The sequence below is a fragment of the Thunnus maccoyii genome, chromosome 14 (assembly GCF_910596095.1).
Source record: "Thunnus maccoyii chromosome 14, fThuMac1.1, whole genome shotgun sequence".
In the NCBI taxonomy this organism is placed as follows: Eukaryota; Metazoa; Chordata; class Actinopteri; order Scombriformes; family Scombridae; genus Thunnus; species Thunnus maccoyii.
In genome coordinates this window covers 1,405,774-1,431,408 of record NC_056546.1, presented here as the reverse complement: position 1 = coordinate 1,431,408, position 25,635 = coordinate 1,405,774, and the positions used below count along the sequence as shown (strand labels likewise).

At 40.0% G+C, this 25,635-nt stretch overlaps 1 protein-coding gene across 1 annotated transcript in view; it reads right to left on the bottom strand.

The window, feature by feature from the left end:
• The window catches only part of LOC121911191 (LIM domain-binding protein 3-like), a 95,484-nt gene extending 74,518 nt beyond the window's left edge, over positions 1-20,966 (bottom strand). The window contains exons 1-3 of the mRNA XM_042432465.1: positions 20,861-20,966; positions 20,544-20,636; positions 12,265-12,469 (exon numbers count right to left, since the gene is read on the bottom strand). Coding sequence (XP_042288399.1) covers positions 12,265-12,360 — 96 coding nt within the window. The 5' untranslated portion in view covers positions 12,361-12,469; positions 20,544-20,636; positions 20,861-20,966. The remainder of the gene's footprint in view (positions 1-12,264; positions 12,470-20,543; positions 20,637-20,860) is intronic.
• Between the last annotated feature and the right edge of the window lie 4,669 nt (positions 20,967-25,635).

Sequence of the window (25,635 nt, the reverse complement as noted above, 5' to 3'; positions counted from 1 at the left end):
ACACACTTTACACACTGCATACACAACATAACACACACCACACACTTTACACACTGCATACACAACATAACACACACCACACACACTTTACACACTGCATACACAACATAACACACCACACACACTTTACACACTGCATACACAACATAACACACTGCATACACAACATAACACACTACATACACAACATAACACACTGCATACACAACATAACACACTACACACACACTACACATTGCATACACAACATAACACACTACACACACACTGTACACACTGCATACACAACATAACACACTACACACACACTTTAAACTCTCCATATCCATATCATATAGTAAATAAAGTAAAACTCCTTTTCTCATAGACAACGTCTCAGTCCTTCTACAGTTCAGATCAACATGAAACTCTCCTGGTTGAATCATCAGAACAAACGAGGAACAACTGTGTTAGAAAACATCAGGTTCTTTGGTGTAAAGTCAAAGCTACAAGACTGTGGACATAATGTCGGGTAGAAGTTAACAACGACTTCCAAGGTGCATTTCAGAGAGAAACAGTCAATCACTGAGCTTAGAGTGAGGTCATGTGCGTACCGCAACGGTGGACGGAAGCTAAGGATCACGTGTTTTTACAATCTGCAGCGTGAATCTGTTAAGTTTTAATTTCTAGGTCACTTTTCACACCACTTTATAACCTTTGACAACACAGCAGGCAGCACAGTATGAATGAGAGTGATAGTACTGCTCAGTGACACCACCTCATATCAGATATTCATGATCATTAGTAAATGTCTCAAATCTTAATTAATGCACTGTTAATGAAAAGGGGGATAGAGAATGAGGTGAAAACACTTCCAGAATCAGTGAAGCCTCCGACTGCTGCTCTTTATAACTGTCCCGTAGAGTTAGAAATGTAAACCTGGAGTTTATCACACACACGTCTATAAGCAGCAGACTCGACTACAGTGACCCTGCAGGTCTGTAACAGTATATGTGAACAGCGATGCAGGAGCAGGGAGGTAACTGATAAGACCTGTGTGTGTGTGTGTGTGTGTGTGTGTGTGTGTGTGTGTGACCTTCACAGGCTAAAAACAGCCTCCTGCCTGTCAGCAGCAGCAGCCGCTCGCTGCCACACTGCAGGCCTGTGTGTGCAGAGATGACTGCTGCTATCAGCTGTACCGACACATGTTAGACTGCTGCACAGAACAATACAGTGATTATAGAACTATTCTTACAGGAGCATTCTGGTGATTTTCTATATTTTTCTATATCTTGTTAACAAATCTCATGTTTGGATCCAAACCAACAATGAACTGATCTACTAACAGGTATTGTGTGTGCATCAAAGCCTGATATATCTGATTTATTCCTCCGTTGTTGTCACGCCGCTGCACTGGGTGACACCTTCCTCCGATATAAAGAGACCAGGTATCATCTCTGGTTAGCGGAGCTGAAGTGTTCGGAGTCAAATAAACACGTTTCCAGATTCTACTTTGTTCAGTTTGTCCAAACCTGAAAGTCTGCAGATGATCAGACTGATGTACAAACACCGACAGCAGCAGATCAGTTAGTGTTCGGACTTTTCTTCTTCTTCTCTTTCGTCTCTGTCTAGTGGCATCTGGTGCTGACAGTCAGCAGCTGTGTGAGATCACCTGTATTTATGTGTAATGATATCAGCCTTGCAGATGGTGCAAATCTTTTATTATTTTTGCTCAACTGCCTTAAAAAATAGTTTCTGCATATTGATGTCTGGTAATCAATGGACATGCCAACATTGTTTAGAATAGCATGTACCTGACACTTTACCTCTTACATTGGTCTTCATTTATCTTTAATTCTTGCTTTTTTTACAAAGTTGCATCTAATATAGTCTAAAATGATGTGAATGATGTGATACTGATGTTGACGTGCTGCAAGATGAAGACAAATTTTCACTTTTGCACAACAAAGGTGGACAATAAAGTTGTTTTTATTGATTCTGATTTGATTTTGCAGATTAGATTTGTTATCGCCCAGCACTAAGGAGCCCTGATCTATGCTTCCTGTTACAGAGAGAATAACGAGCTTTAACATAATCTACCAGATGATATCTAACTAGGAAGGATCCTGTGCTACGGGGCTCTGCAAGGTCTGATGCGGATCTTATCTGGGGTTCCCTGATGTGAACGCGTCGGGGATCCCCTGCTCAGTAACAGGATGCAGCTCACGGAAAGCTGAGTCAGCTGGATGTGTTACAGCAGGAGTCCAGTTACTGAGAGATCAGCTTTCACACAGACTGTAAAACTTTATTAGAGCAGCTCGGAGCGACGCTCAGAGAGCAGAGTGACGCCGTTTGGACTGACGGAGACTTTCAGGAAGAAAAAACTACAGTTCAACAACATTATTTATACAAGAGATCAGTCAGAGAATCATGTCATTACTTTAATATTCAGTGTTCAGACCAAAATCAAAAGAATGCCAAAGATATCAAACTCTATTCATTATGTGACGACTACAAACTTCACAGAAATGTTACAGTTTGATGTTTTATGTTGGTGTGAATCTGTGTGCGTTTGTTTGTTGGTTTTCTCTGTTTTTATTTCCTGTCTTTATCTAAGAGCTTCTAATCTGACAGCAGATGCATAGAAGCAGCCCTGATTGCAGGGAGAGAAGCCTCAGCAGCAGATCTGAGTGCAGACAAACAGAGAAAATCACAATAACATGCTGAAGTGGCCTCTCTGGACCACCTGCATATGTGGTCTGATCTGGATCTGATTCATATCTGATGTCTAACTGAGCGACGGCGGTCAGGACGGGTCACATCGGACTTCATGTGAGTTTTTTTTAACGTCTCACTTCTCAGCACGTATCGGCTGTTGTCATCATTCAGCGTCGGCGCCTCACACCCGGTAAAAATAAACATGTGGCCTTCTCGCTCTCATCCTCATCATCTGTATTGTCTGCTGACCTCCGCAACAAATAATCCACCTTCATGATTTGACCTTGTTCTTGGTTTTTCTTCTACGCAATGAGCCTGATTTTTTTTTTACACAGTTAAGTTAATTTTTATGTAACTGCTGAAATCTTTGATCGTCACAGTAAAATTATATTGGAAAAAACATTTGAATCCAATATGCTCCGCCAATAAAAAACATGAAGTCCTTTATTGATCTCAAAGAAAGAATGTAAAAAGTCCTGAACTCTCCTGTTGTCCTCTCGGGTCAATTTTGACCCGGGATGAATTATTTTAACTATAGTTGAGATCAAAGGAAAATATGTTGATGGATTATGACCAGACTGGTTTATGTAAAATTCTAGTCAGGATACTGTTTTAAAAGCATTTCAATTTTTTTGATGACAGCACATAATGACACCTGTTGTTCTCCCGGGTCAAAGTTGACCCGAGGACAACAGGAAGGTTAAAGAGTCTTTCTGTCACAGAACAAACAAATAAATAAACAGACCAATAAAAAAACGCAACCTCATTTGTTCTTATGCAGCTTTTTGGATCTGGTGGCAGATTTACTGAATGTTTATTCTGTTTTGTTCTGTTTTAGACTAAAAAAGCAGAACTGAGCATTAAGACCTGTGATGTGAACGTAGCCTTCGAGTAGGAAATAATTACTGAAAGTAAAATCAAGAAATCCTGCTCGCTAACTGAAAGACTATTCTCTCTTTTTCCCTCTTTTTATAAAAAAATAGGGATAGTTTCTGAGTGAACATGTGGAAAAGTGTGTTACATTTTAGGTTGTTTGATGACAGAATAAAACCAATCAATCGACTGAAGAAGCCTCATCCGAGATTGATCAATCCACCACAGTAACTATTTAAGACATCTGCTCAGAAACAAACAAGAACATAAACAGATACAGGAGGTGATTTTCTGGTTCCAGTAACTGACAAAAATAAAAAACAAAGGAAAGTTCAGGCTTCAGACGACCACACACAGAGCACATTACTGTAAACCTTTAATCCCCCAATCACAAACCAGAACACAAAGACATCAAACACACACTGTAAAAACCAGCAGAACTCAGCTTTACAAAGATATACGATACGATATGATACGATACGATACGATACACCATACGATACGATATGATACGATATGATACGATACGATACGATACGATACGATTTGATACAACACGATACGATACACCATACGATACGATATGATACGATACGATACGATACGATACAATACACCATACGATACGATATGATACGATACGATACGATACGATACAATACACCATACGATATGATACAATTTGATACGATACGATATGATACAACACGATACAATACATACGATACGATACGATACGATACGATTTGATACAACGCGATACGATACACCATACGATACGATATGATACGATACGATACGATACGATACAATACACCATACGATACGATATGATACGATACGATACGATACGATACAATACACCATACGATATGATACAATTTGATACGATACGATATGATACAACACGATACAATACATACGATACGATATGATATGATATGATACAATACACCATACGATACGATACGATATGATACGATATGATACGTCTTTGTCAGCTTACACTGAAATTCATTTTGTGTCTGTTGGCAGTTCAGTTTAAGATGTCGACAAGATTATGATATATTTTTCACATCACACATCAAACAGTCACAACAATCATACATATGACATCATATCTGATCTCGACCAGCAGCACGCTGATTCTGGTTTAGCAACAGGTTAGACTGATGTATAAAAGAATTCTTCAGCCTGTTGTGTTTAAATCGAAGGACTCTAAATCTCCTATTTGAAGGCAGAAGTAGTTCTTTGATACTGTTAGCGAGTCAGAGCTGCTCTGGTTGTGAGCTGCTTGACAGTGAGTGAGCCACAGGTTGGCCAATAATCTTCGCACGATTCGGATTTGTGTGTTTCTCTGTGATGTGTTCAGGATCAGCGTCAGTAAATCTGCTTTCAAACCAGAGAAAAACTTGAGATCTTTGTTCAGAATCATCAAATTTCTGACTTTTTGTCCAGTAAAAGTTTTTACAGCTACATCCATGAACAGGAAGTGTTGAATCAGTGAAAATCAATAAATGTTTTAACATCACAAAGGCTGTCATTATTATTATATTATTACATCCCTGGAACCCTAAAAATCTCTTCTGTCCATTCAGATATGGAGATATGTGCTGGATTAAAAACTTCTGCACATAAAGACAAAGATTTTAGAGCATGTATAATACTACTCACATGCAATATGAGAGACAGAAAAAAAACAAAAGAACGAACAGAAGAGTAAAAATCTCTCATATGACGAGGTGAGCAAATGAAATCTAACGTTAGATCTCCCCGTCGGTCCCTGCTGGTCTCATGTTGGTGCCGTTCAGCGGCCAGAAGCTTCCTCTTTCACTGCTTCAACCTCCAACCATCCCAAACTCCCGGACCTGACCCCAGATAATCCCCGCTGACAGACCGGCGGGTCTGATCTGGACCGAGGAGGATTTGATTGTGAGTGTGTCATTTTGCTCTATAAATAACAGAGTTACAGCACAGCAGGGGGTAAACGAGGTTATCTGTAACTCCACTCTAAGTGTTATATAATCACCTTAACAGAGTAAATACTCATAATTTTACTTTAAATTCAGGCTTAATACTCCTCCACGGGTTAAAAAACCCTCCAACACCTTCAAAAACAATCAGATGATGTCAAAAAAGGCTTCCTCATCTAAATTTAAACAGTTTACCTTTATTAGTACCTGACAACCGTCAGAAATGTCGCTTCATTCATCTGAAAAAATGCAAAAATCCAGACAGTGATTATGTTTGTTGATGAAACATAATAGGAAAACATTTTATACGATGACATCATTTCTAGAGGAGACAGCGTTGATATTTAAGGTGTAACAAACAAAACCAAAAACAGAAAAACTAACTAACTGATATGACGTCAGGAACAAATTAATTATCAAACACAACAAACACAATCTGTCTCCCAACAAGCAGCCAGAACCACTCTGAAGCTGCACGCCTGGATCTGCACGTCTGGATCTGCATTTCTTTGAGTTTTGTTTACAGTGAAAGATCTCAGCATCACTTCCTCTTAAAGGTGCCATCTCTGACTGCTGCGTTACCGTGACAACCAGCGACATAACTGCATCATATTTAATTGTTTTTTTTTTAAACATTCTTGAATTTAAATCTTGAATAATACGTTTGTCTACATGAAGCCGCTAAACTCTAAAACGGCGTTTTAGTGTCCACAGCAGGACGTTCTCCTCCTACTGGGCCTACAGACCAGCAAGCCAGCCACAGAAAACCAGTGAAGAAGAAACAGTATACTGTGATTTGTACCCTAAACTTAACCTTAAGCATAACCCTAACCACACTCGCGAGAGTTTGTCCCCCGACCCATCGAATCTAGCATTTACCTTTCTGTTTCCACGGCGACAATAAAGAGAACTATTGTTGTTACTGTCATTGCGTTTCTTCTTCTTCCTCTGCCAATAAAACGCAGCGCAACATCTGTTCTGACAGCGATATGACAGCGTTTCTACAAAGCTTCGTTTTCCTCGTACTCACTACGACGCCAAGTCAGCGTTTTCACATTTACACACTCTGGAGGCCATTTTGAAAAAGCTGGACGGAGGCTGAAACAGAGAAGAAGAAGAAGAAGAAGACGGCTTAATGCGGATCATTTCAGCCTGTTGAAACGTTCATTGATCGGTGTGTGATTGAAAGTAAAATATCAGCCCATCAGTGCATCTTCACATGAATCAACCTGATTGTTTTCTTTAGAAAACGTCGTGTAAATCTGATTTCCTTCACACCCGCAGCAGCAGATTGAGACTGATTCATCCTCATCTGTGAGTTAATCCCACTGTTTCATCTCCGTTCCATGAACCCGCTGCTCTGAACCCGAGGAGACAATGAAACCGAAGCGTCCCGCCGTCCGTCAGTCCATCGCTCATCTACAAACTCTCCGTCCGTGCCAGAAAACGGCGGCGTAAATCCATTCCAGCGAGCGCGGCTGCTGCCATCATGGCGGCAGATTATCACCACATGGCAGATATTTCTCAAACAAAGCTCAAGAGTTTCTGTGTGGGGGGCTTTGTGTTTTATTTATTTCCGTCTCTGAGTATTAACATATTTGTGGTGAAAGCCTGCAGATTAACGTGTGTGTGTCTAACAGGCTTTTCTGCTCCACACACACACACACACACACACACACACACACACACACACACACACACACACACACACACACAAACAGATTTACAGTGTATGAGACCACGCAGGACGCCGGGATCAATCTCAGGTTGTTGAGTATTTTTGGATGATTCGATTTAAATCATTAAGATAAAAGTCTTTATTTTTCTGCCAACAGAGCTGCAATTAACCATCAATATGAGATTATTTTCACAATTAGTTTTCTCTATAAAATGTCAGAAAATAGTGAAACATGCCGGTTATAATATATACAGGGTATCATTTTGTGTGATCAATAGTCCAAATATTCAGTTTACTGTCATGTACGACACAGAAAAGATTCAAAAATTCGTCTGATTCATCACTTTTAGAGCTGAACTAATGATTACTTTCTTTATCGATTAATCTATCGAGTATTTTTTCAATTAATCGTTCAGTCTTTAAAATGTCAGAATAGTGTAAAGAATATCGATCAGTGTTTCCAAGAGATTAATGTGTCTTGTTTTGTCGTAAACCAACAGTCCACATCCGGTTTTTACTGTCACTGAAGACGAAAGAAACCAGAAAAGATTCACATTTAAGAATCTGGAACCAGAGAAGTTTAGTATTTCTACCTGCAGGGATCAATACTGAATCCACATCTTCAAACTGCATCACACAGTCGACACAACAGCAACGATTCTGGATCAAACTGTGACACGTTTGCATAGTTTTTATACACAGAAAGCGTTCAGTGACTACAGCCTTCACAGTTTACATCCTCACTTCCAAACTCAAACACTAACATGTATTCATACTGAAATACATCTATATTCAACCAAAAAACAAGATGAAAACTTTCCTGCTGCGTTTCTATGACTCGTTCCTGTAGATCCACTGTAGTACGTTCTATAGAGAGCTACACATCTGACTGTATTTACACTATATACACATTTATACACTATCAACCATTAAAACTACAGTAAAACAGTGATGTAATAAAGATCCTCATGTGCTGCCTGTTGTGTTTTTATCTCAGTGTGTTGAAGTTCAACATGTGGGTTCAGTGTTGAACTGAGCAGGAAATCAAATCAGGACGTTTGATTGATTGATCGTTGCAGCGATGTGACGTTTGATGACAGTTTAAAAAAGCTGCTTGTAATTTGTCTCCAACATGGCCGTGTGCTGATGATGTCATGGAATAGCGTAGCATGAACCACGGAGAGGAAGCTGCTCGTCAGCTGTTCCTGAATGACTGAGCCTGCTGTCAGTGTGTGTGTGTGTGTGTGTGTGTGTGTGTGTGTGTGTGTGTGTGTGTGTGTGTGTGTGTGTGAACAGCTGCTGGATGTCAGTGTGTCGGTTCAGCAGGACTTTCAGCCAAAACTGCAGACAGACTGATGATCTTCTTCTTTGAATAATAATCAGATCTGCTCCAATCTGATCAATACTGTGCTGTAGTAATAAAAGTAGTAGTATTACTAGTATTATTAATTTCTTAGAGCTCATGGCAACGTCTTCAAATAACTAAAAACCAAAAGATATCCATCTATATATGATTTTCTTTAGGAATTAAAGGACTTTCAGCCCTGAGTATTGTCTGCAGGCTTTCTCACAGGCTGCATACAGCTTCCACCAATAAGACAGCATGTTCATTACCTGACAGACGAAACCCAGGGCTGTAAATAACTCTCTGCTGCTCCTCTGAAGCTTAATAACTGAGCTCACAGTAATAACTGAAGGCAGTCAGATGATGATATTAACATCCTGATCAACTCAAGAGCGTCTTTCATCTGTCCTGTATCAGGTGGAACAGCGAGAGGACGCCGCTTAGAGAGATTCTAGTTCATCTCAAAACTGTAAAAGTCTCAGTTGAATTCATGTAACTTTAGATTTTGTGCGTCACATCTGTTTCTGTACATGTCCTGCGATGTGGTAACTTCTGCTTCTCTTGTCTCTGAGAGGATTTTCTCTTCTCTGAATCAAAGTTTCCTCCAGGAATAAATATGGCTGCTCTTCAAACCTTTGAATCATATTTCCATCCGAGCTGAGCTTCATGTCAGCAGCAGTGAGAGAGACGAGGAGGCTTTAAAACACAACAACAAAGCTGCAGGACATTTCTGCTCTTCCTTCTCTGAGATGTACAAACAGCACATGAGGGGGTCAGAGGTCACGGCGAGCCTCAAAAAAAAAAAAGGGGGATTTGGGGCCTTGAAGGACCGTCTGACAGCGCCGGAGTCTGCCTGCAGTTACAGTGCAGATCCACACGTCACCAAACATCCAACAGCAGTCAAATCATTTTAGTCTCCTTATAATTATTTATGAAGAATAGAATAAATAAAACTTTGGATAAAACCTTAAAAACACAGCAGAAAATGCTTGTTAGACTGTGTCCTCTGTCCTAACAGGAGGGGAAAGAAATCTCCACACTTGTGCAGCTGTGCAGACGCAGACACAACACCTGCTGACGATTGGCTCGTTGGTCTGCGGTTCACCTGAACCAATCACTTCCTGGGTGTCTCGGTGCCCTGAGCAAACTCTGCATTAACACACTGCACCCATTCAAATGAATGAGAGGGCTGCTGATGACAGCCTGAACGCCCCCTAACTGCTGATGTGGATTCACTGCCTGCAGCAGATAGAGAGAGAGAGAGACGGGGGGGGGCTGGTCTGGAGGGAGGGAGGGGGGGCTGGTCTGGAGGGAGGGGGGGGTGGGAGGGGGAGGCAGCCGTCTCGGCCAGAAAGTCAAAAAAATATTTGTTCAGTTTTAAGAAACGTGGCTGATGAGGTGAAACAGTTCAGCTACATACAGTCAGCTTTCATTTTAGCTTTAGCTTTAGCTTAAAGATTCCCTCCAGACATGAATTAAGACTTAAAAACACTCTGCTTGGAATAATAATGTGTGTCGGATGCTTAAATCCTTAAAACAACATCTCCTCCTCTCCCTCATTAAAAATCCAATCCTCCTTCACTGTGTCTCAGTGTTTCTGCTCTGGAGGCTTCAAGTTTCCACATCACACTAGTGTCAGCTGCATACTGGACCACGATTGGCTTCAGACTAGTTGTGATGTCACAAATCCTGCTCGTAGCTTCACAAGTTAAACTGAGATTTAAGGTGAAACTCTCAAAACAAACAAACTGCACAGAGACGAGAACAAACATCCAACTGAAGGAACAAGAAGAGAAACAGGACTTTAACCAGCAGGCAAAGCAGAAATAAATATCACTTTTCTGCAGGTTTATGCTTGTTGAACAGGTGTTTTGATTGGTTTGATTGGCTTTTTACTCCTGAAGCTTTGATTCTATCAGCTAATCTCACCGCCGGGTTTATTCAGGTACCGACTTTATGGGGGGAAAGACGCTTCTAATCTATAATGAAATGTATTTACTGGGCGCTGCTGCCAGGTGATTTATCCTCCTCTCTGTTCGCTCCTCACACATTGCTGCTCCAGGCAATTAATTGCCTAAACCACAGACCGCCTCCAAATACACACCCGGCAAACAGATAACCACGAGAGGAACGAGGGGCAATATGCAGCCTGTAAAACTGTCTGCAAAAAAAAGCTCAAATTATCTGATTCAGCTTCTTAAATGTGAATGTTTTCTGGTTTCTTTAGTCTCTATGACTAAAACTGAATATCTTTGAGTTGTGGACAAAACAAGACATTTGAGGACGTCATGATGGACTTTAGGAAACATTGATCAACATTTTCCTGTGTGTCTCAGTGAGCAGATCTGCAGATGGCAGCTGTAAGCTGAGACAAATCCTGTAAACAGTGACGAGCTTTTGATACAGAGAATAAAATCCTCCTGTACTTTTCAGACATTAAAGTAAAGCTGTTCAGAATGAGCCTCTATTCTTATATCACCTACAAGCCAGCCAGCAGTGAGAAGGTCAAAGGTCAGGGATCACAGCATCCTGACAACAGATGCAACAAATTCTCCTGTGAGCCCAGAAGGACGACACACACACACACACACACACACACACACACACACACACACACACACACACACACACAGAGAGAGAGAGAAGCAGAGCGAAGCAGAGAGTTTTCTGTCTCTGGTCTATTCAGAGAGCCACGGCTGTGAAACCAACACCAGCTCCAGTTTTAGGCCTCCGGCTCTGCTTTCGGCCTCCCTGACAAATCCTGGCAGCCGCCACGCCCTCCACAGGGCCACCTAGGTCCACCAGGGGCCACCAGGGGCCACCAGGGGCCCCGAATCTCACCCTGACATGCTTCACATGTGTTTCTGAATCATCCACCAAATCACAGTTCATGTCCACAAACTTTCTCACGTCACAGAAACCAACAATCAATAAGAAACAGGAAGCTTTAAAGGAGCATACTGCTGGGTTTTTTTTCCTGTCTACTGTCTCTTTAAATATCGTTGCAAGCAGCCATATTTTTCCATTCATTTCAGTAAACTCAGAAAAGCAGCTTGCAGGAGTCAAATATATTTGCTTGCATTGAAGTTACATCATTCATTTGATTGATCTCATTAAAATGTGACCATAAAAAAATACATTTACGATAAATTCTCACTGTATGGAAGCAAATAGAAACCAACAGCTGCCTTCACTGCAAAAATCTGCTTCTGATCAAGTCATTTACATCTAACTGAGTCCTTAAAATCTCCATTTCTTTTAGAATTAAGGTACAAATATTTCAATTTGTGATTTTTTGATAGGGGATAGTAGTAGAGAGATGACAGGAAATGAGGTGTTGGACAGAGACCAAACTCAAACCTGTTGTTCTTTTTTGTTTCAGGTCAATCATTTTTAGGAAATTCTTCAATGAATTTATTGAAATATTCCTACCGCACTGGCAGATTTCTTGCGTTTGGATTTTTAGGATGTTTTTTGCATTGTTGAGGACATAAAAAATCACTTTAGAACGTCTAGAATATGATGTTATACTTTAGAAAGTGGTCACTAAAGATGTAAGATTGACAGAAACACCAGTTAGCTCCTCTGCAGCAGTTTTAGAAGAGACTTCCACCAAACTGAGGCCAAATACAGAACACCCAGAAGAAGAAAAGTAGTCTAAATGAATGAAAAGAAGGTGTTTTTCAGCAGTTTCTTACCCTGGAGATGGTCAGTGGCATGTTGAAGTCTTTCCCCCCCTGCAGCCTGAAGCCCCAGGGTCCGGGGCCGGGCAGCGACACGGTGTAGGCGCTCATTCTTCCAGACAAGAAAAGTTCCTCCGAAACGGACGATTTAAACCAAATTTAGTAAAAACCCCACACAGCAGCTGGAGGGACGGGAGGGAGGGCCAGCGGCGAGTAGCCTCTAAAAAAAAAAAGAAGACAGAGAAGAAGAAACGGGCGTCAAAAAAAAAAAAAACAGGTGAAAGAAGAAGCAGGAAAAACAAACCTGGAAAAAAAAAGTGTGAAATGCTTGAAAGAAGAAGAAGAAGAAGAAGCTGAGAGAGGAAAAAGGAGAGGACTCGCCTGCTCAGATGGGCTGAAGTGACAGCCTAAGAATAGCCAGAGATAGCACTGTGGCATTGTGGGGGGGGGGGGGGGGGGGGGTGGCGAGGTGAGGCGGGGTGAGGCAGGGTAGGGGTGGAGGGGGGGGCCTGAAAGGAAAGGAGGGGGGGTGGACTTATATGGCATGAAAGGGGACACCCGGTATGCCAGGCTCGCTGTGATTCACCGGAGCTAATATAGACCCAGCAGATTCTTCTAGACCCCCCCTCCCTGCCCTCCCCTATCCTTCCTCCCCCTCGCCATCATCCCGTCACGCCCAGGGTCTCCCTCGCACCCAATCAGGGGCGATGCCAAGAAACGTCTCATTATCTTTGTGGTGATAAAGCTGAAACTGAAAGGGCACGAGCTAAGTGGCTCCGATAGCAGAAAGGTCAGCAGCAGACTGGTTATTACAGCGAGGTCGCAGGTTCAACGCCCCCCCCCCCACACATACACACACACACATTACTGCTGAAGTTCCCTACAGCAAGGCATCCGACTACAAACTGCATCTGTCTGGTAGCCAAACTGTGTGTCTCAATAAACAATAATATTTATTATCTAGTCTGTTCTTCTAGAAAAACAACACAACAGGTCGTAATGTCAGTCGCCAAAAAAACAAGCTATGGTTAGTTTGAGTGACATCTGTCGTTGTAGTAACTGTGGTTTAGGGGTTAGGATTAGGGTTAGGGTTAGGGGTTAGGGGTTAGGGGTTAGGGGTTAGTGATGGGTTAGGGTTGGGGGTTAGGGGTTAGGGGTTAGGGTTAGTGATGGGTTAGGGGTTAGGGTTGGGGGTTAGGGGTTAGTGATGGGTTAGGGTTAGGGGTTAGGGTTGGGGGTTAGGGGTTAGGGTTAGGGGTTAGGGTTAGGGGTTTGTGATGGGTTAGGGTTGGGGGTTAGGGGTTATGGGTTAGGGTTAGGGTTAGGGGTTAGGGTTGGGTTAGGGTTGGGGGTTAGGGTTGGGGGTTAGGGTTAGGGGTTAGGGTTGAGGGTTAGGGGTTAGTGATGGGTTAGGGTTAGGGGTTAGGGGGTTAGAGTTAGGGGTTAGGGGTTAGTGATGGGTTGGGGGTTAGGGTTGGGGGTTAGGGTTGGGGGTTAGGGTTAGGGGTTAGGGGTTAGAGTTAGGGGTTAGGGTTAGTGATGGGTTAGGGTTAGGGTTATGGGTTAGGGTTATGGGTTAGGGGTTAGAGTTAGGGGTTAGGGTTTGTGATGGGTTAGGGTTAGGGTTATGGGTTAGGGTTATGGGTTAGGGTTATGGGTTAGGGGTTAGAGTTAGGGGTTAGGGTTAGGGTTGGGGGTTAGGGTTGGGGGTTAGGGTTAGGGGTTAGGGGTTAGAGTTAGGGGTTAGGGTTAGTGATGGGTTAGGGTTAGGGTTATGGGTTAGGGTTATGGGTTAGGGGTTAGAGTTAGGGGTTAGGGTTAGTGATGGGTTAGGGTTATGGGTTAGGGTTAGGGGTTAGGGGTTAGTGATGGGTTAGGGTTAGGGTTGGGGGTTAGGGTTGGGGGTTAGGGTTGGGGGTTAGGGTTAGGGGTTAGGGGTTAGAGTTAGGGGTTAGGGTTAGTGATGGGTTAGGGTTAGGGTTATGGGTTAGGGGTTAGGGGTTAGGGTACACATATATATAACGATGTATATATATGTGGACAGATTTCCTCATTCAGAGGAGGAGGCTGGATGGAGGCTTTAACCCCAACAGTGGACTTTGTTTCCTGTTTCCAACTGCAAGTTAAAAAGCGTAACTACGATCGTCTCCTAACCTTTAACCCTGTGGTTATTATTGTAGCCATGATGATGAAGGTGCCCTAACTTTAACCCATAAGAACCCATGGTGACACAGGTGTCACCAACCCTTTTTAATGTTCTGGAAAATTCCTTATAACAGCTTTATCCTTGATTTGAACTCATGAAGTCCCTAAGTGACATCTACTGAACATCCTGGTGCAGTCATGTGACCATGTGTGGATCTGTGTACCCATGACATCTCTTCCAAAATGGCGGTGTGCCTGGTCAACCCATTTAACAATTCTGATGCTCTAATAAGATGTCCTGTATTACATTTAACCTGTTCTTGAACAAATTGATATAAGACAAGTTAGGGAAATAATATAATATGACATATATGTTACATTACAGATCTTTGACACTGAAGGTAGAATTCTAAAATAAAAGGGTTAGGGTTAGGGTTCAGAAATGTGTTCCTTGTGGTCCATTTGGTCTTTTTTATATTCCCCATAATTTTCCTTTAAGGAGAAATGGGTTCTTATGGGTTAAGATGTCTCATGGTGCGTTTCCAGCCACACCTTTTTATTCACATTTTCAATTTCCACATGTGTGGAAATGCCAGAAATTCAAAGTATTGCAGAAATGTTTTCACCCTGAGGTGTAAAAGTTGTTGCGTGGATAAAAAAGCAAATGTTTGGTTCAGATGGAAACCTGACTGGAGAGAGACTTTGTTGATCCTCTGACTTTAATCTAGAGCCACCAGAAGATTTACTGAAATATCTTGACAGTTATTGGATGGATTGCCTTGATGTTCAGTACAGATATTCATGTTTCCCAGAGGATGAATCTTAATGACTTTGTTGATCCTCTGATCCTTCGAAATATCTCAACATCTACAACAAACAGAAATGTCATATTTCCATCATATGTTCCTCATGGTTTTCCATCGTTTTAATGACATCATCTCATTGTGTCCTCTTCTTCTAGCCATGACGATGAAGGTGCCCTAACTTTAAGGAAGTAGTAACTTTAACCCATCACATGTTTCTTTAACCTTTAACAAAGTTAATCATTTGAACCCAAACCTAACTAATTTAAACCTCACCAGACCGGTGTGTTTCTGGACAACAACAGAGGATAATAAGATATATCAGGCTTTGATACACACATAATACTTGTTAGTAGATCAGTTCATTGTTAGTTTGGATCTGAAGAAATAAAGAAAATATCACCAGAGTCAAGCTTTAAATTTCCTGAATAAAAACAGTTTTAAAAGTGATGACAGCAGTCAGAACATTAACAGCTTCTGTCTGTGCAGTAACAGATGTATGTCAGAGTAATGGTCTTTTATATTAGCAGGTGTTAACAACAGGTGGAAGCTTCCCTGACACACACACACACACACACACACACACACACACACACACACACACACACTCACACACACACACACACACACACACACACACACACACACACACACACTCACACACACTCACACACACACTCACACACACACACACTGCTGCTGAGTTGTCAGCATGTGTGAGGTTTCATGTACTGACCACACAAATGTTTCTTTTATTCGACTACACAGCCTATAAACCTTCTTGTAATAGTAATCGTCCTTTGTTTTGTTTTGTTTTGTTGTTTTCTACAGTTTATCTGAACAGATATTTAGAAGATACTGAATGTAAAATACACCTACACTTAGTTTTCTATATTAATATTCTGTCTGTTTTTTAAAAAAAAACAGCTTTGATTGGACAATCGTTGTTTCAGGGAGTTTTTTAGCGAACAGTTGACTCAGTTTAACATAAAAACAACTAAACTCAATAGAAAGGTTGTGCAGTAATCCAATTACATTTTATAGCACTCTGAGTATAATACCTGAGGTTCAGCAATATCTTACTTTGGGAAATATAAACATGTTTCTTCTTCAACAGCTTTTTCTTTTATTTTAACAAAAGAAACGAAAAGTTCTCAAATCTTAAATTGTGTCTTAAAACAAGAACTTAATAAAAATTGTAACTAAAATTGGCAAAAAAATCTGATTAAAGATCGAGACAACATGATGATGAATCGAACGACAGTAGAGTTCAAACTATTAGAAAATTAATCTGAAACTATTTTGATAATTGATCTGTTGTTTAAGTCATTTATGGAGCATGAAAATAAAGAAAATATGACTCAAACATTCTCTGGGTCAAGATTTTTCTGCTTTTCTTTGTCTTATGTGATAATAAACTGAATAAATTCAAAACGAGACATTTGAAGACATCACTATGTTCTGTAGGAAATACATATAACATATGTGACATGTGTGTAACGTGTCTGCATCTCGTCAGCGGTGAGGCCGGACGGGGCTGACAGGCTGATCTCAGAGCAGCCTGATCTTCTCAGCCTGTTATATCACCGGCTAAGTTTAGACGCCTTTGTCACAGGGAGGAATCTGAAGAGAGAGCGACGTCCCATGATGCAACAGGCTAGTAGGCAGCTGGTTTGAATGTTTTTAAAGGATCAGTGTTTAGGATTTAGTGGCATCTAGTGGTGAGATTGTAGACTGCAACCAACTGAATACTCATCCTCCTCTTGTGTGTGTAGGAGAATCTCGCGAAACTCATTAAAAAAAAAGTGGAAATCCCTCTTTAGAGTCAGTGTTTGGTTTGTCCGCTCTGGGCTACTGTAGAAACATGGCGGCCTCCGTGGAAGACGATCTGCTCCCTCCGTAGATATAAAGGCTCATTCTAAGGTAACGAAAACACGATTCTTACTCTTATGGGATTATACACTAATTAAAACATACTTATAATTAAAGCTGACCTCGCACTCTGGCACGAGACTTTGACCTACAAATCTTGAATTTACATGTTTTTTCTATCTTTTATTGTTTTTGAGATATTAGAGTGTGAGTTTTAAAGTCTTTTCTTGCTCCTCCTGTGATTTTTAATGAGTGTGTATTGCGGAATGTTTCAGAGCACTGAGGGAGTGACATCACCAGGAGCAGTTGGAGAGGAGGATTTTAGAGTACGCTTCTGGTGAAATATCTTCATAAATCCCATGACTTTGGCCAAATCTTACATTAAAAATCATATTTTAGTGGGAAATTTTGTGGCGAATCCATTGATACAGGTTTGAAAGTGGTCAGACTTATAGTTTAGACGTCAGAAGCCTCTGTTTGACACAAAGTTCATGCCCATAGATTGCCTCCCCATTGGTTTACATTGTAAGGGTGATGTGGCACTGCAACTTTCAGGGCTAATTAAATCCAAACCGTTCAAGTTATTACAAAGTTTTAACAACTTTTTTTCAGCACAGTGTCATAAGTCATATATTAAAGATTGAAGCTGATACCATTAACACCCTCAGAGGAGATAGTGTTTGTTTGGGGGCCAAAATTGGGGCAAAGTCTTATTTTGAAAGGCTAATTGCGGACTTCCTGTTGGATTTAGGTCAGGGGTGTCAGACAATTTGTAGGTCTTGATGAGACGAATAATTGAGTTTTGGTTTGATCTCTCTACGACATTCCTACGGGCCGTGGCGGCCATTTTAGTTACATAGGTGGCGCTAGAGAGCACATTTTTTTATAATGATCATGTCTGCTGAGGATTGATGGGTTTAAATAAAAATAACAGAAAACCACATGAATCGGAATATGTCCTTTTTATGCATTTAATTGCACAGATGACAGATGTTTGTTATTCTGCACAAATGACAAATAAAGTTGAACTTGTCTCCATAATTACCGGCTCCATGATCACATTCCTGCTCCACCTTTATATTTTGACCTCTGGCACCACACTCAGGACAAACTTTACATTTTTAGCTCCACTACTGATTAGATTTTACTCATTTTGTTGGTGTAATGCACCCTGCAGCCTCTAGGGGAAGGGGGGGGCCGGGGGGGGGGGGGGGCTGGTGGGGGTTTAGACCGAGTTCACGACATTTTGGAGCTTCAAGTTTAGAAAACAAACTGTCTCAACTCGCTGTCGCTATGTGACCCGCTGCTCGCTGCCCTTCATAGAGAGCAGTGAGTTGAGACAAAACCATTCACAGCTACATGAGCTGAGTGTGTGTGTGTGTGTGTGCTTGTTTTTGTTACCTCACTGGGACCTTTTCTGGTATAAACACCAACCTTATTGGGACCAGTAGTCCTCATGGGGACCAAAGCCCGGTCCTAATGAAGCAAAACATCATTTCCGAGGTGCTTTATAAGGTTAGGGGTAAGGTGTGAGTTGAGGTTATGTTACACTCTCTACAGTCTCAGAGAGTCACTCTAGACAATCCAACACACACACACTTGTGAACAGTTTGTCATTTTAAACAGCTTAATTGAGCTGCCTTGTTAAGTTAAAGGTCAGCTCAGTAAATAATACAGACACACTGTCCAATACACACAAACTGGACGAGTGTGTGTGTATTCATCACGTTATGGAGACAAGAATCCACCGACTACGAGTTTATTTCAGGGTTTGAACTTGTGTTTTTGTTAACGGTTTAAAACAACAACAAGCTCACAACGACATGGAGACACACCATGTGAACGAAGGCTCGCCTCTGTCCGCTGCTGTTGTTTGAATATCAGCAGATAAACTGATTCTCCAGTCGGTGCCGTTAAACTGTTGCAGAAGAAGAAGAAGAAGAAACAACGAGATGACGTCATTAAAAGAGCGACAGTCAAAGCTCAAACGATGATGGAAATATGACGTTTCTGTTAGTTTCATGTATCGATGTGAGGAAGGTTATGGCCTCCTCATCATCGCTCCACACAGATCTGATGTTTTCAGCTCTTCAGCGACGTTTAAGTCACATGATTTATTCACTCAGTCTGTTTACATTTTTATCCACACAGTCGCTGTTAGACACGAAACACTGACACACCATTCTGAGATTTTTTGAATGTTCTGTGTTTCTACTCAAGTTTTTTTAATTGCAGATTGAAAATGCGAATAACATCAGTTTCCTCCACACACACACGTTGCCAGGACTACGGTTCATAAAGCTCTGACACACTGACGTATCAGGGTTCACTTTCTCTCATCATTGTTTAGTGGTTTGCTGATGTAGTTTTATAAAGTACGTTTCATTGTGATTGATTAAAGATCCCCTCCACACATGTTTCAAGACGTATATAAATACTCTGCTTTCAATAATAATTTGTCTGATGTGTTTTTTCCACCAGCAAAATTCTTTAAAACCAACATTATCATTCATGTGGAGTCGTGTTTCTGTCCACCTGGTGAATGTAAGTCCAATATTCACTCTCTTTTAGCTCTGTTTTTGTTCTCCACCAACTCCTGAGGGAAATATCTGGCTCTTTAGCTGCTAAATGCTCCACTATGTTCACCAGCTAGTCTACAGCTAACTGTGTCTGTTTGCAGGTAGTGTACAGTGACTTTTTACAGCTTTTTATCTCTGAAAACGACGCTATGAGACGCTGAGAGTGAACCAGAACAGTAAAGTTGCAGCCGGACAGATAAACAACGAGCTGAAACTCACTATAAAGCTCCGTAAAGCCGAGAGGAGCTGCAGAGTCTCTGATAATTCTCTGTAGGTTCATCACTACGAGACACGACCAACACATTACACACTGACAGATCAGACTGTGGAGGAGAGAAATATATATAATAGAGGCTTTAAAGCGACGTCTCCTCTTTCCTCTTCATTAAAAATTACAGAATCTATACATATGCAAATACTGTTGAGTCGATTAATTGATTAGTTGATGGACAGAAAAGTTATCAGCAACAATTATGATAAATAATCAAATAATCGTTCAAGCAATTATTTACACAAATATGGCAGAAATGTTCCAGCTTCCCAAATATGAATATTTTCTGGTTTTCATTCTCCTCCGTGATAATAAACTGATTATTTTTGACTTTGAAGAGTAACAGACAACCAACAACACAAATAAATGAATGAATTGGGAAAATAATCAGTAGAGTAATCGATAATAATAATAATCATTAGTTGCAGCTCTGCAGTAAATGTTGTAATAAGCAGTTAGTCGGTCTAAATGTATGAAAACATGTTTACATTTCAGATTCAGTTGTTCGATTAAAACAACAAAACTTCATAATAATAAAAACTAAGCTGTCTGTTTACTCTGCGCTCCTGCGTGTTAAGATATAAACACGTTACCTGTGATACATCAATAAAAACGTGTGTTCACCTTTTATCTCAGGTGACCTGCAGTCAGACACCGCCCACCTGCTCCTGCTCCGCCCTGCGGGGCCGCTCCGTGCTCCGAACTCAGCGTACCCCCCTGAAAATCAAACAAACCGAACATGTGAAGCCTGAAATCTGTGAATCATGTCAGGCCTGAAAACTGGAAGCAGCAGCAGCAGCTCCGGCGGGCTGTGAGCCGGCGGGGCGGTGCCACTTGTTGCCGGCCGGTGAGGATGATGATGGTGAAGATGAAGGGATTAAACAGGAGAGAGCAGAGGCACGCGGGCAGAAACAGGTGGAAACAGTGTGAAAGAGGAATACCTGCCGCTGCTGCTTCTCTCCGGTGGCCCCGCAGCTCCGGGAAACGTCACACACCGACCGGGACAACCTGCAGTCCGGGATCCGGGGATCCTGCTCCGGTCCCCGGCACGGGCGGAGGGAGGAGGAGGAGGGGGGAGGTGGAGGGGTGTTAACGGTGGATTTTCATTAGCAGGGTTTTTATTTAAAGAGGCAGCAGCCTGAGAGAACAGACGAAGTTCCCTCAAGTCCTGAAAGATGAAACTTTCTTCTTCTTCTTCTTCTTGTGCGAAGAAGATAATTTACTATAAACTCAGATTGTTACACAATGAAACTCTTGCTGCTCTTTCACGTAAAAGAAGAAAGAAAAGCCATTAATTAACAAGTTATTAACATTTATACCTGCAGACTTTACTTATTTTCATTAAACACTTATATAACAGGAAGCAGGAAGAAGTACTCAGATCCTTTACTGCAGTAAAAGTACATAAGTATTATGAGCTTGATGTAGTTAAAGTATTGCAGTAAAAGTACATAAGTATTATGAGCTTGATGTAGTTAAAGTATTGCAGTAAAAGTACATAAGTATTATGAGCTTGATGTAGTTAAAGTATTGCAGTAAAAGTACATAAGTATTATGAGCTTGATGTAGTTAAAGTATTGCAGTAAAAGTACATAAGTATCATGAGCTTGATGTGGTTAAAGTATTGCAGTAAAAGTACATAAGTATTATGAGCTTGATGTAGTTAAAGTATTGCAGTAAAAGTACATAAGTATTATGAGCTTGATGTAGTTAAAGTATTGCAGTAAAAGTACATAAGTATTATGAGCTTGATGTGGTTAAAGTATTGCAGTAAAAGTACATAAGTATTATGAGCTTGATGTAGTTAAAGTATTGCAGTAAAAGTACATAAGTATTATGAGCTTGATGTAGTTAAAGTATTGCAGTAAAAGTACATAAGTATTATGAGCTTGATGTGGTTAAAGTATTGCAGTAAAAGTACATAAGTATTATGAGCTTGATGTAGTTAAAGTATTGCAGTAAAAGTACATAAGTATTCTGAGCTTGATGTAGTTAAAGTATTGCAGTAAAAGTACATAAGTATTATGAGCTTGATGTAGTTAAAGTATTGCAGTAAAAGTACATAAGTATTATGAGCTTGATGTAGTTAAAGTATTGCAGTAAAAGTACATAAGTATTCTGAGCTTGATGTAGTTAAAGTATTGCAGTAAAAGTACATAAGTATTATGAGCTTGATGTAGTTCAAGTATTGCAGTAAAAGTACATAAGTATTATGAGCTTGATGTAGTTCAAGTATTGCAGTAAAAGTACATAAGTATTATGAGCTTGATGTAGTTCAAGTATTGCAGTAAAAGTACATAAGTATTATGAGCTTGATGTAGTTCAAGTATTGCAGTAAAAGTACATAAGTATTATGAGCTTGATGTAGTTAAAGTATTGCAGTAAAAGTACATAAGTATTATGAGCTTGATGTAGTTAAAGTATTGCAGTAAAAGTAGTGGTTTGGTCCCTCTGACTGATATATTATTATATATGACATCATTAGATTATTAATAGTGAAGCATCAGTGTTAGAGCAGCATGTTACTGTTGTAGCTGCTGGAGGTGGAGCTAGTTTACACTACTTTATATACAGTTAGCTAGTTTAGTCCAGTGGTTCCCAACCTAGGGGTCGGGCCCCTCCAAAGGGTCAGCAGATAAATCTGAGGGCTGGTGAGATGATTAATGGGAGAGGAAAGAAGAAAAAACAAAGTTCTGATACACAAATCTGTTTTCAGTTTTTGGACTTTTTCTCTAATCTTTGATTTTTGCTGAAATATTGGATCATTTGAACATTTATTGAAATGAAAGCATGTGAGAAGTTTAGAGGGAAAAATCACTATTTGGTGGAGCTGTTAACAACTCATAGACATGTGAAATGTGACCCCGACTACACACTGCTTTTTGTAAGATGTCAAAAGCCAAAAAGGTTGGAAACCACTGGTTTCATCTTTAACAATGTGTTGTATTTTAAAAGCTTGTTATATTATCCATTGTGTCAAATCTTCATCTGAAAAGTAACTAAAGCTGTCAAATAAATGTAGTGGAGTAGAAAGTACAATATTTCCCTCTGATATGTAGAAAGTAGCATCACATGGAAATACTCAAGTAAAGTACAAGTACCTCTAAACTGTAGTTAACTACAGTACTTGAGTAAATGTACTTAGTTACTTTCCACCTCTGTTATTCAGGGACACACAAACACAAAGCCTCCTGTGTGAACGCAGCTTTATAATAAAAAACATTCAGTTTGCTATTTTATCTTTTTGTCTTGTAGTTTCATCCAGAGGAAGATGAGGTAACGAGTTCTTTGGTGTTATAAATAGTAAATAATTGCTGAATAGTCACAGTCGCTGATGAGTCATCAGACCTGCAGTTATTAATGATTATGAGTCATTAATAAAGGGTTAAATGTTTCACACATATAAATATGTAGTAAATTATCAGTATCAGTCTGACACACTGATGCATTCAGTACGTTCTCTGTTCTTTCACTTAAAATCAATGAAATATAATTAATATTTTTTATTCCCACAAAAGGATCACAGGATCCACAAAACTTTTATGAGCATTTTGATTTCTCATTATCATAAAAAAAACTTTCCTGTTTTGACGTAATGCTTTTCACAGTTTAACAAGATATTTAAGATTTGTTATAATGACACATTTTCATGTTATTATTTCACCAAATTATTCCAGTTTTACAAGAAACTTTTATTGTTATATAACAAAAACTTTATTAGTTTTAATAATTAATTTATCTCTCGTCATTTTTTAAGCACAAAAAGCCAAAAATTCTCTGTTAGCAGCTTCTCACATGTGAATATTTGCTGGTTTCCAGTTTTCCATGATAGAGATAGAACATCTGAATATGTTCACTTGGGCTTTAGGAGATATTGATCAACACTTTATACACTGATCAATCAATCGATTATTAAAGACAATAACAGGATCTGTCCTTCAGTTTGATTAAACACAACTTTACAACTAATGAGCTCAATAGAAACTAAAACTATGAAAATCTTCAGACAGAGTCAGACTGACTTCACTGATGATCATTTATTACTAATCAGAGATTGATCAGATTATGTAGATAATCCAGCCTCGTCAGTATTATACGACAGCTGGGAGAGTGATTGTTTTGTATTTATCACAGTGACATTTTGCGGGTGAACCACATCAGTTAACTGCTGTTAGTTGAACATTTAGTTAATTCTGTAGTTAATCATAGAGTAGTAAATGATTAAAGGACGAGTTCACAGTTTGTCAAGTGTGTCTTAAACCAACAGTCAGGAGCCCAAATGAACATTAAAGCTGTTTTCCTTGCTGTAATCATTCCTCCTGTTCATACTGACCATTAGAAGATCCCTTCATAATGACCTTACAATGGAAGTGATGGAGGACAAAATCCACAGTCCTCCTTCTGTGCAAAAATGTATTTAAAAGTTTATCTGAAGCTAATATGAAGCTTCAGCGTCCAAATGAGTCAAATCAAGTAGATATCTTTCAACGTTACAGTCTTTTTAGTGCCAAATTCCTCTTTTTGTTACTATACTTCCACCTGCAGCTCAACAGGGAAACACTGTCCGAGGAAACACAAAGAGGGAATTTGATGCTAAAAAGACTGTAAATGTGTCAGATATCCACTTGATATGACTAACTCAGACTGATGAAGCTGAATAGAAGCTTCACACAGACTTTTAAATGACTGTGTGGACACACTGTGGATTTTGGCCTCAATCACTTCCATTGAAAGCACATTTGAAGGATCTTTTAATATCCAGTATGAACAGGAGGAATGATTACAGACACCTGACTGCTGGTTTAAGACACACTGGGAATATTGTGAACTGTCCTTTAATAAATTAAAGCTGATGTGACAGAATTTCTGTCTCTGCAGTGATGAAAGCACAAATACAGGCGTTCCACACTGAATATGGTGAATAATAGATATTTATTTAGAAAAATAAATAAAAGCAACACTGAAGTAAACAGGAGTTTTACAATAAATCATCTCTTCCCATTTTCAAACATCAGTCTTTTAGAACAGAAACTTTAATACACAAGAACCTGTCAAACATCTGCATTTATATTCATTATAATTACTGTATATTCAACACTGGTGTTCAGTGTGCAGAGATTTACTGCATTAAACATGAGCCGCATTATACGTTCAGTCATCAGACGTTAGAAGGAATGATTAGGAAACGAGTGAGGTTTGTCTGCAGGCCTCAGACAGAAAGATTTAACAGCTTGAAGACCTGGGAGTGAATATAACAACATCTAAAACTCCATGTACTGAACCAAAGCTGCCAAAGTGGTGTTGGTTTGGTAATATTACTGTTTAACAGCTAAAACATTAGTTAGTCTGGAGTTAGGTCAGGTAATGGTTTAGTTTACCTCCTCTGAACCACTTAGCTCCGAGGCTAACCAATCTGATATTGAATCTTTTATCAGAGAAATACACAAAGATTTCAGTTGAATCTAAAACAATTTGTCAACATCAGTGACTGGTTGAGTTTAGCAAATAAAAAGTGTTGATTCAGGTCATCTAACAGTTTAGCCACTAAAACTGTTTGCTCCAGATTAGCTCACGGTTCAGTTTAGAGGCTAACAACATTATTGTTCAGCTGCTAAATTATCTTGACAAGGATTATCTGATGCTAAAATGTGTTTCAGTTTACATTTAACAGTAAACTGTTGAAGCTAAACAGTTGGGTTCAGGTTTGTTAAGAGCC